The sequence below is a fragment of the Macrosteles quadrilineatus genome, unplaced genomic scaffold, assembly GCF_028750875.1.
Source record: "Macrosteles quadrilineatus isolate MER2022 unplaced genomic scaffold, UCM_ALF_1.0 Scaffold_7__1_contigs__length_78375512, whole genome shotgun sequence".
Classification (NCBI taxonomy): Eukaryota; Metazoa; Arthropoda; class Insecta; order Hemiptera; family Cicadellidae; genus Macrosteles; species Macrosteles quadrilineatus.
The window spans coordinates 19,614,578-19,626,784 of NW_026542600.1; the positions used below are offsets into that span (position 1 = coordinate 19,614,578).

General features: G+C 39.8%; 1 protein-coding gene across 1 annotated transcript; it reads right to left on the reverse strand.

Annotated features, from left to right (window-relative positions):
• Positions 1-3,075: 3,075 nt before the first annotated feature.
• On the reverse strand, positions 3,076-11,950 carry LOC128998853 (uncharacterized). The gene is made up of 3 exons (XM_054425210.1): positions 11,730-11,950; positions 5,299-5,503; positions 3,076-5,118 (listed from the first exon to the last, which is right to left on the reverse strand). Exons 1-3 carry the CDS (start codon positions 11,948-11,950, stop codon positions 3,076-3,078), a joined length of 2,469 nt encoding a protein of 822 aa, XP_054281185.1.
• Positions 11,951-12,207: the final 257 nt, after the last annotated feature.

Below are 12,207 nucleotides of genomic sequence, written 5' to 3' on the forward strand. Positions count from 1 at the left end.
AATAATATGTACGGGGCTTGTTATTTTTATCATGATTTGGAGCTTGTATTCTCGTCGTCCATCAAACAAACTATAAATAGTTAGAAAATAAAGGTTAATGTTACCTATTTTGGAACCAGATATTGTAGCATAAGTTAACTGTAGCTGTTTATTGCTGCGTAAAATGGATATTTTGAATTATAACAATTTCAATTGGAGGAATTGCACCCTGATGGAACTTTGAATCTCAAGCAAGACATCACACGAAGACGTGCTGCAAAACCCCATAACATTTTTGCAATATAAACATTTATTTGTAAACTCAGACGATCAAGAGGTCATATATCAAAAATGTGTAGGTGTAATTCATGGATTTCCTTGAGTGGATTCGTCAACAAATAAATCTTAAAAATGAGTTGAAATGCACAGAAGTGTTGGAATTATGTATAGAATAATGTATAAACGGCACTAAATTTATTCTTTTATAAAAGTCTATTTAATGCATTCGTGTCCAATCAAACTCTCACATACATTGTCTGTGTAGTTGAGTTATAGTGATCGCCTTTAAATATGAAGGGTGCTGGTTCGGTCCAGATCAACAATATCAGTGTTAGCACCGTTCCCTTCCAAACACGTAAAATGTCTTTGACGTTGAAAATAACAACAATAAAATAACGAAAACATAGGCTACAAAACTGACCAGGGGGCAAGTCGCCCCCTAATATTACGACGAGGTTACTACGAAGAATTTTTGACCGAGGGAGGCAAGTGCACGTATCCACTTACAACAGGTTTAGAATATCCGGGTTAAAGAGACTTGGGGCAGGACCTGAGCCGGCAAGGTGTTGTATAGATGTCCAAACACCCTCGGTATGATATTCCGACCGTATCATTGGTCCTTCACCTACTAAACCGGTTGTCGTGGGTTACGTAACATACAGAGGGAGGGTACAGTCCTCATATGGCGAAGTGACATTGATCCAGTGATCTGTTACATTGTTGATTATTCAACAATGGTGATTAAGGGAACCTTTATGTTTTACAAATAAAAAAAAAATTAGTGTTCGATGGGGTGGGGGGGGGGGGTTGCAATAAAGTACCATAATATGCAATCGTAATTGTAAATCTCAAGTCAGATGGTTTACAGAAATTAAGTTTCCTATTTAGTATTTAAAACATAATTAATACTAAAACATAATTAACTTACTGTTCTATATGATCATTAAGGTACTGTACTTGATGTAAGAGTTGGCTATATGATATATGTTAAGTATATATATTAAGTTCAATGTAATTAAACTGATAAGTTCATAAACAATAATAAATTGTGTGTAAGTGAGAGCCAAATAAATAAATAATTATTTATATAAAAAATAAATTCTTCACGTATGGTTATGGTGGACAGCTTGTCTATTTCGTCACTCACCCATCTTTCACGAGGACTAAACTATCTCCCTTTTTGCTCATTTAACCCACAAAGAGAACTGTACAATCTCTTCCAACTCTTTTCTTTGTTGATCAAAGAGGGGTTAAACAATATATTTGGTGTCCCTTAATTCTGAGGCTGAAAAAGCTCATTGGCCAGAACATCTCCTCTGAGCGGTATGAGGGAGGTGGCTCAACATCTCCTCTGAGCTGACTGAGGGAGTTGACTAAACATCTCCTCTGAGCTGACTGAGGGAGTTGACTAAACATCTCATCTGATCTGTCTGAGGGAGGTGACTGAACATCTCATCTGATCTGTCTGAGGGAGTTGACTAAACATCTCATCTGATCTGTCTGAGGGAGGTGACTGAACATCTCATCTGATCTGTCTGAGGGAGGTGACTGAACATCTCATCTGATCTGTCTGAGGGAGTTGACTAAACATCTCATCTGATCTGTCTGAGGGAGTTGACTAAACATCTCCTCTGAGCTGTCTGAGGGAGTTGACTAAACATCTCCTCTGAGCTGACTGAGGGAGTTGACTAAACATCTCCTCTGAGCTGTCTGAGGGAGTTGACTAAACATCTCCTCTGAGCTGTCTGAGGGAGTTGACTAAACATCTCCTCTGAGCTGACTGAGGGAGTTGACTAAACATCTCCTCTGAGCTGTCTGAGGGAGTTGACTAAACATCTCCTCTGAGCTGTCTGAGGGAGTTGACTAAACATCTCCTCTGAGCTGTCTGAGGGAGTTGACTAAACATCTCCTCTGAGCTGACTGAGGGAGTTGACTAAACATCTCCTCTGAGCTGTCTGAGGGAGTTGACTAAACATCTCCTCTGAGCTGACTGAGGGAGTTGACTAAACATCTCCTCTGAGCTGTCTGAGGGAGGTGACTGAACATCTCATCTGATCTGTCTGAGGGAGTTGACTAAACATCTCATCTGATCTGTCTGAGGGAGTTGACTGAACATCTCATCTGATCTGTCTGAGGGAGTTGACTAAACATCTCATCTGATCTGTCTGAGGGAGGTGACTGAACATCTCATCTGATCTGTCTGAGGGAGTTGACTAAACATCTCATCTGATCTGTCTGAGGGAGGTGACTGAACATCTCATCTGATCTGTCTGAGGGAGTTGACTAAACATCTCATCTGATCTGTCTGAGGGAGTTGACTAAACATCTCCTCTGAGCTGTCTGAGGGAGGTGACTGAACATCTCATCTCAGCTGTCTGAGGGAGGTGACCGAACATCTCATCTGATCTGTCTGAGGGAGTTGACTAAACATCTCATCTGATCTGTCTGAGGGAGGTGACTGAACATCTCATCTGAGCTGACTGAGGGAGTTGGCTGAACATCCTCTCTGAGCTGACTGAGGGAGTTGGCTGAACATCTCCTCTGAGCTGACTGAGGGAGGTGGCTGAACATCCCCTCTGAGCTGACTGAGGGAGGCGGCTGAACATCTCCTCTGAGCTGACTGAGGGAGTTGGCTGAACATCTCCTCTGAGCTGACTGAGGGAGGTGGCTGAACATCCCCTCTGAGCTGACTGAGGGAGGCGGCTGAACATCTCCTCTGAGCTGACTGAGGGAGTTGGCTGAACATCTCCTCTGAGCTGACTGAAGGAGGTGGCTGAACATCCCCTCTGAGCTGACTGAGGGAGGTGGCTGAACATCTCATCTCAGCTGACTGAGGGAGTTGGCTGAACATCTCCTCTGAGCTGACTGAGGGAGGTGGCTGAACATCCCCTCTGAGCTGACTGAGGGAGTTGGCTGAACATCTCCTCTGAGCTGACTGAAGGAGGTGGCTGAACATCCCCTCTGAGCTGACTGAGGGAGGTGGCTGAACATCTCCTCTGAGCTGACTGGGGGAGGTGGCTGAACATCTCCTCTGAGCTGACTGGGGGAGGTGGCTGAACATCTCCTCTGAGCTGACTGAGGGAGGTGGCTGAACATCTCCTCTGAGCTGACTGAGGGAGGTGGCTGAACATCTCCTCTGAGCTGACTGAGGGAGGTGGCTGAACATCTCCTCTGAGCTGACTGGGGGAGGTGGCTGAACATCCCCTCTGAGCTGACTGAGGGAGGTGGCTGAACATCTCCTCTCAGCTGACTGGGGGAGGTGGCTGAACATCTCCTCTGAGCTGACTGAGGGAGGTGGCTGAACATCTCCTCTGAGCTGACTGAAGGAGGTGGCTGAACATCTCCTCTGAGCTGACTGAGGGAGGTGGCTGAACATCTCCTCTGAGCTGACTGAGGGAGGTGGCTGAACATCTCCTCTGAGCTGACTGGGGGAGGTGGCTGAACATCCCCTCTGAGCTGACTGAGGGAGGTGGCTGAACATCTCCTCTGAGCTGACTGAGGGAGGTGGCTGAACATCCCCTCTGAGCTGACTGGGGGAGGTGGCTGAACATCTCCTCTGAGCTGACTGAGGGAGGTGGCTGAACATCTCCTCTGAGCTGACTGAGGGAGGTGGCTGAACATCTCCTCTGAGCTGACTGGGGGAGGTGGCTGAACATCCCCTCTGAGCTGACTGAGGGAGGTGGCTGAACATCTCATCTCAGCTGACTGAGGGAGGTGACTGAACATCTCCTCTGAGCTGTCTGAGGGAGGCGGCTGAACATCCCCTCTGAGCTGACTGAGGGAGGTGGCTGAACATCTCCTCGGAGCTGACTGAGGGAGGTGGCTGAACATCTCCTCTGAGCTGACTGAGGGAGGTGGCTGAACATCCCCTCTGAGCTGACTGGGGGAGGTGGCTGAACATCCCCTCTGAGCTGACTGAGGGAGGTGGCTGAACATCTCCTCTGAGCTGACTGAGGGAGGTGGCTGAACATCCCCTCTGAGCTGACTGGGGGAGGTGGCTGAACATCTCCTCTGAGCTGACTGAGGGAGGTGGCTGAACATCCCCTCTGAGCTGACTGGGGGAGGTGGCTGAACATCCCCTCTGAGCTGACTGGGGGAGGTGGCTGAACATCTCCTCTGAGCTGACTGAAGGAGGTGGCTGAACATCTCCTCGGAGCTGACTGAGGGAGGTGGCTGAACATCTCCTCTGAGCTGACTGAAGGAGGTGGCTGAACATCTCCTCTGAGCTGACTGAGGGAGGTGACTGAACATCTCCTCTGAGCTGACTGAGGGAGGTGACTGAACATCTCCTCTGAGCTGTCTGAGGGAGTTGGCTGAACATCTCCTCTGAGCTGACTGAGGGAGGTGGCTGAACATCTCCTCTGAGCTGACTGAAGGAGGTGACTGAACATCTCCTCTGAGCTGACTGAGGGAGGTGGCTGAACATCTCCTCTGAGCTGACTGAAGGAGGTGACTGAACATCTCCTCTGAGCTGACTGAGGGAGGTGACTGAACATCTCCTCTGAGCTGACTGAGGGAGGTGGCTGAACATCTCCTCTGAGCTGACTGAGGGAGGTGGCTGAACATCTCCTCTGAGCTGACTGAAGGAGGTGACTGAACATCTCCTCTGAGCTGACTGAGGGAGGTGGCTGAACATCTCCTCGGAGCTGACTGAGGGAGGTGGCTGAACATCTCCTCTGAGCTGACTGGGGGAGGTGGCTGAACATCTCCTCTGAGCTGACTGGGGGAGGTGGCTGAACATCTCCTCTGAGCTGACTGAGGGAGGTGGCTGAACATCTCCTCTGAGCTGACTGGGGGAGGTGGCTGAACATCTCCTCGGAGCTTTCTTAGGGAGGTGACTGAACATCTTCTCTGGAATGTCTGAGGAGGTAATAATACATATCACCTTTCTAAGGTGATAACTATACATCTCCTGTGTTCTAACCGATTGATGCTACTGATCCATATTAGTTCGCTCTTTTCGTCCAGAGGGAGCAGGCGAGAAATCTCTCTGAATTAACGAAAGGGGACAACTGAACATATTTTCCTCCTTTTAGTCACGGGGGTAACGGAATACCTCCTATCCACGGATGGCGCGGGTGGGTAGGCTGGTAGGATGGCCCGTTCCACCAGGTCATTGTCCATGAATATGAGCTCTGTTTCTGGGTTCGTTGACTGGCAGTTGGGATCGCGGATTGCAACATCTACTCGCTTTTCTACCTCCTCAAGTCTCAAGGACATCCACAATAACTTTTGGTACTGGAACCTCCAATTGGTCACACTTCTTGGTCCTTTTTATAGTAACACAGGTTTTGGTTTCCTATTGACAACAAATCAACATTTTATGTCCATTGAGTTAAGGTCAGAGTGTTTGAATACTGATAAAATCAAGTATTTATTTTAATTTGTAAGTTCAATATTTAATACATTTAGGGTTCCATTATTTTTTTGTTAAAAGTCATGTTGGCTTAGGAAATATCTGTATGTATTTTGTGTGAATGTGTGTTGTAGTTATTAGTTTCAATGATGCAATAATAAAAAAAATTAACACTCAAAATATATTCATTTTGGTTAAAATTAAAACAAAAGAGTTGATCAATAATCTTGTTTGTTCAACAAAAGTGGTTTGAAGTAAGGAAACAATCACCGAAGAGTTTAGTTATTGTAATTTCTATTGATTGAATTTGCATTAAGAAATGTACATATTTTCACGAACGTCATTTGTACATATTCGTCAAATCAATAAAGTTATAAATGATGGTAAAGATCCAGTTTAAAAGGTTAAGAATTTAATTATACGGAGCCAGCCCTAAGTATTATATGAAATTATGCCAAACCAACGAAATACACGTTATCAGGAATCTGCCACATACACATACTTTCTCCCATTAGCTTGTCAAAAACACTTATCATGGATTCGTGTAATAAAGAGGTATGTATATTAGGTTTTTGATTGTATAACACTGTATGCTACTGATTTTCTGTAGAATAGCGCTTGGTAGATTTAATAAAAATTGAAAAAAGTGTATTCAATATTAATTAAAATAATGATGGGGTTTATTTTCCTTCTATTCTGTATGAAAACCATATAACTGTTATAACGAATGTGTACCACTTAAATATAAGAGGATGTCCACCATTATAGCAGACCTAATGTTCGCCCTCTACTATAAATATATGGAGCTATTTATCGAATAGGGGCAACTAAGTGCAGAAATAATGTTTCGACATGGATGCATGACTCAACTCTATGTGGCAATGTTGCATTATCTGGGCAGCCACTACTCGCCTTTTGCTCGCTGGTTTTCAAAATCTCAGTTCATACATTCTCTTACAAGCTTGTAGTTCTAACAATAAAGTGTTTAAAATGGGGTTAACGTTTAAAAATCATATGCGGGCCTAGAATAAAGTGTGTCTGAATTATAACTATTTCATAAAAAAGAAATGCTCATCGGGTCTCAAATTATTCGGTGTATATAAGAAAATTTAATCCCTGTTCTATAAAACTAAGCCACGGTAAAGCAAGGTTAGCTGTTTATTTAAAAATTACCCTTGCTGAAGTAAATTCATTCACCTAATTCAAAGGTTCGTGAACCCAAAAGGGTAAAAAATCAACTAGGTTATATTTGGGCCGTCTATGAAGGAAATGTTCTGCATACAATCTACTAGTTAAATTACCATCTGCAGCTTCACAAATAAATGTCAGCATATTCTTGAAATGTATACGGTTCATAATTTTAATCGATTACTACACTTGCACTCAAGGGTGGGGCTGGTGCAACTCTGGTCACAATTTTTAAACATGTTTAACATGTTGTCTTACAATTGATTTAAAGGTTTAAGATTGCAGTTTTTAAGTATGATTGCTGTTAGAAATGTTTGAGTACTTAATTTGATTTAATTTTTTATTAACAAAAGATAATGTTCGGCTTACATAATATTGATGAATATAAAGGGAATTGAAAGAAGCGATTTCAATCTAACCCCGCGACCGGTTTGAACTAAATAGCAAAAGTCAAATCAGTATTTGTTTGAATAAGCCATTATAAACACTTGGATTTAATTTGAAATTTGTGCAAGTAGACTTCTAACCCCATTGTAAAATTGTAAGCTAGTTCTGAAGTTTGTTTAATGTGGAAAAGGTTCAACAGTACGTTAAATGTAAAGAAAACAACTTCAACAATATACCATGAAGTTGCACTACAAGACGAAAACACCATGTAGCTCAATATTTTGTTCAGCAATGAGTTAGTTGTTTGATTGGAATCAGCTATTTACTTGTGGTCAGCTGTTTTGTTTAAATAAGCTTATTATTTGTTGAAATCAGCTGTTTAGTTGTTTGTTCTTTTCAAGTAGACGTTTCAATTAACTAAGTAACTCATGCTAAGCAAAATTTAATTTTCTTGGTCAAACCTCAGTCAATAAGAATAAATTATACAAAATTGTTTTGCTTTTGTAGTTTATTAATTATTTAACTTTAAATATTTTTAACTGCTGCCATCTTCAAACGGAAAGTTGTATGAAAACGAAATTTTATTGTAAACTACCTACAGCAACAATAATCAGTAACAATTCAAGTATAATGATTTTCCCTCAGTTTCAAAGATAGTTTCAACACAACGTAGGTTAAAAACGGCACATACAGACAAACAGAAAACGGAATGAGATAGGACACATGTTATATTAAAATTTTTGTTTCTTTTGACATGCTGAATAATGAGACAAGTTTGTTCATATGGTTGCAAAACACCCTGTCTGTTTAAATTTGACCAAATTCTTGTATATATTATTTTTGAATTGTTTGTCAATGGTTTTAATTATTGATTAAGTCTTGATTCTTTATTTGTTCATAAGTTGGGTCCAAATTTAGTTGTTCAATTATGTTTGGGATATTGTTTTCATTACTGGTTCCTCTGAAATATTATGTGTCTTTCTTCTTTAACTTTCACTCTTTCTAATTTTTTTATCATAATATAAAATTTTGACGATGTTTTCTTTTTTTCCATAATTATGGTTATGCGATAAAATATGTTCAACATACATTTATTAAACATATTTAAAAAAATACAAACAATTTTTTGAACCAGTATGATCGGACTACGGAAACGGGGTTGTATAGGGCTAAAAGTGAGGTTTCCAAATTTTGACACTCCAAACGTAAAAATTTGCAATTTCTTTCCTAACTATGTTGTAGAGCTTAAAAAAATAAAAAAAATTTAGTACGCACTTTGAAGCATTGCTGTAGGCCTACACTTAATGCTAATGGTAAAATTCTTAAAAACTAACTTATGCATTTGAATGAATTCTTATGGAGAATAATACATTTTTCTAGTTTTCTTGATTATAAATATATATTTTTGATCCAATTTTACAATTTTATTTATTTCATACTAAACTTTTAATATTTTACCAAAACCTCCAAGTAACAGCAAACCTAATTACTCAATAATCCTAATGGTTTTTAAATAGGGAATACATCTGACAAATTTAATGATATATTTGAGTGGAAAGCCAATCGGGCAATTGAAAATTTGCTTAGTCTGCAGGTTTGATGCGGCGGGAGTATTTTTAAGTTACAAACATATTTAATAATAATGGATTAATCAATCACAATCCTTCCCTCCTACCTAAATAAATACTACCAAACAATACTAATAATTTTCAAAATTGAAGTTGCAATTAAAATTTACCTTAAACAAAAAAAATTCTTTTAAATGTATTCGCAATAAAAATTACACCATGTGTAAACTGGTTTTTAGTCAACCCATTGCATCTTTCTAATTAATCAAGCTCAATCAGCCTTTTGAATTTGGTCAAGACGAATTTCCTCCTCCATAGGTTAAAGTTCCTACCAGCGCTCGGAAATTATAAAAGCCGATCAGGAAAACATTGAATTGAATTGTTGAAAACAGATATATCAATCTTGTATAATGGGCATCACGTTTCATTCTTCCTATCTACTCTACATGCACACACAGCGGGCCACGTGACCGTACTGGCTGCTAACATACGTAGTTATCTGTTTACATTCAACTGTTACACAATTGCGATAATCCAACTTGTTGTGTCTAAATTCCATCTCAAAACTTATATCTTTCACCGTTCTGATTTATGTTACACTTATCTCTACAACTATGTTATGTGTTACTTCTTATCTTTAGGGTTATGCAACTGCGCTCTTCACTTATCAAAGCTATGTAAATGTACTTTCGCGCGACCAAGAATGCACAACAAAAGCTATTTGTGAAACACCCGTACGAGTGTTTTGATAAACACATGCATATTCATATGCAACAGAAGAGTTTGAGGAATATTCTGTCTTTTCCCGCTTGTATCTTATTTTTGCCTTCAGTTTTATTTAGGCGTGCCCTGTTCTTGAGCTGTAGGATTGCAAAACTTTCTTCTCTAGTGAGGCAGTGTTTTATGGTTCGTGAGAATGTGGTTGATGTTTAGAACGCGTTGTAGAAATATTTCCATTCTCGATTTCATATGTACCTTCCTCCCTCCCAATTATTACCCAAACACCTTTCCTCCAAACCCCTTCTGGGGAATCTTATTCCTCCATCCGTGCAAAACACTATCACCACATCTTTCATCTTTTTGTTTTAGCCCCTGTCATATTATCTACTGGCTAAAACAGACTAGCTTAGATTGTAGCATTTCTGTCGCCTTAGTACAAGTAGTTATTTTCACTCCACAGGTAGATTTTCTTTCTGTGCGTAAATGTTTTAATTTGTTTCCACATATCATAATCCTTTATAGCCTTGGATGAAGCTGAAGCGAAGTGATCCTGATGATGTTTAAAAATCATGAATTAATGTCTTATAAAAATGAATTTCCAAAATATGAGTCTAGAATTTCTGACGCATGACAACTTCCAGCACAAACTTAATCGATAAGTAGTGTCGATTAAGTGACAAGCTTTTCATATTTAATTTATTGGGTGAGTTATCATTTGTATTTTGTTGTTTCCATGCAAATATTTCCTTGGTAGATCGCACGCCTAATTCTTTCGTAAAAAAGAGTCATATACAACGAAGTACAAGGTAAAGTAAGTTCAAGGTAAGTTCAAAATTGGGCAACATATAATCGTGAACTCCAGATCAACGTATATACTGTAGAATTCCTGCTTGCTCGACCCTTGAGATATTAGATCCAGCAAATTCAAACCAAATAAACGGATCCAAATTTTCAGGATATCAAAGGATTAAATTAGTAAAAATCTCAACCTTGACAATTCTATGAATAAAAAACTGCATAGACTAGGGAAATTTTTCAACAAATAAGGGTTTCCCCATATTTTGCTGCAATTGGTACCATACTATCACGAGGAAAATTAACATGACAACCCGGAATATTGATTGACTTCTGATTTTGTTGATTCTGAATATGGAATGCCTTGGATATATTTATTTACAAGAAAGAAGAAATATACATTAAATTTACTCTGAGGTAAGGAGTATCTTGTTGCGAAGCCGGAATATTTAAATACCTTAAAATTATCCTAAGTCTGAGCTCTTTACTTGTCTAACCCCCTTGATCGCCGTGGACTGACCCTGGATTTACATTTGAAAATTTGCTAAAACTTATACATTGGATGGTTCAAGCACTAATTATGTTGTCTTAAACTGAAACAGAATTTATCATCAACTACAATCTTCTTTAGTTTCAGTATAAAATTATATTAGAGCCAGGTTATGGAGGACAAGCGAAAAATCAGATAGCTGACACGATTAACATGTTCTCTTTGTAGGATTAAATTTCACGAGGAATCCTCAGAGAAGTTATCTTCGGTATGTGGATATTGATACCTATTGGTATATTTAACTGAAAGTATTTAAGCTTTATGGTTGATTTAAAAGAGCTTTTTGGGACCTCAGATTATGTTTTCGTCTCACTACTGCGTAAGAGTGCGATGACCTCCGTTGACAAGGTATTCCGTTGACTAAAGGTTCCGTAAACGTCTGCAACTGGATTTCAATGTTTAGGCCTATTTAAATATTAGATCTAATCTTCTACAGCGCAAAATCCAAGAAATTACCTCGGATCTCTTCGTTTCTCGGTGAGGCTTAGTGCATCAGATAGTTTTGAAAGATGATACGAGGAAAATAATTTACGTTTATTTACTCAGATCAAACAAACTTTGAAGTGGCTTTGATGTGTCCAAAGTTGGCTCGATAGAGATGACAATATAGGACGAATTCTGCCCACACCCAAACATAAATACAAGTAAGATTGCCGACGCCCGGAATAGTGCAGGGTTGGTTAGACCTTTCCAAGACATTGGCATGACATTAATGATTTGGTTTATCATTGTCGTAGCTACACAAGGTTTGATTAGCAAGAATGAAACTAATGAAAAGACTCGAGTGAACGTGAATGTCGTGGCACCTTTCACCGCAAGTTCAAAGCACAAGGTCATTGTCCGACTTTCTCCATCCGGCATCATAGTGTTACACTGGGTCCGCTAACGTTACCAAACGCAGCGTTACCAGCGCCCATACAGTCCGTCTTCGGTTCTGTTGGCACCTTTCACCACAAGATCAAAGCACAAGGTCATTGTCCGACTTTCTCCATCCGGCATCATAGTGTTACACTCTGCAAATGTTACCAAACCCTCAAACGGACCTCCTAACGGCCTCAAATGGGTGCCCTTAATATCTGTAGCGTTTTCATGAGATGTGACTCGATTAGGGTTCCCACATAACCTCATTTAAACTAAATAAGCAGATTTACAGCAGTTGGATTTCTGTAAGCAAATGATTCTTTTTGAGAATGTTCAAATTTTCTACCTTCGAGCTCATTTATTTAAAGGGGATTTTGAAAAAAAAGTGCATTGACCTATAAATTTTGAGATTTTTTCTGTATAGAAATCTTCTGTATTTATGTAGGTAACAAATACATAACCTATGATTTAACTTAACAAATGAAAATCCGAAGTTCCTGTCGAAATCCTTCCATCTTCAATAT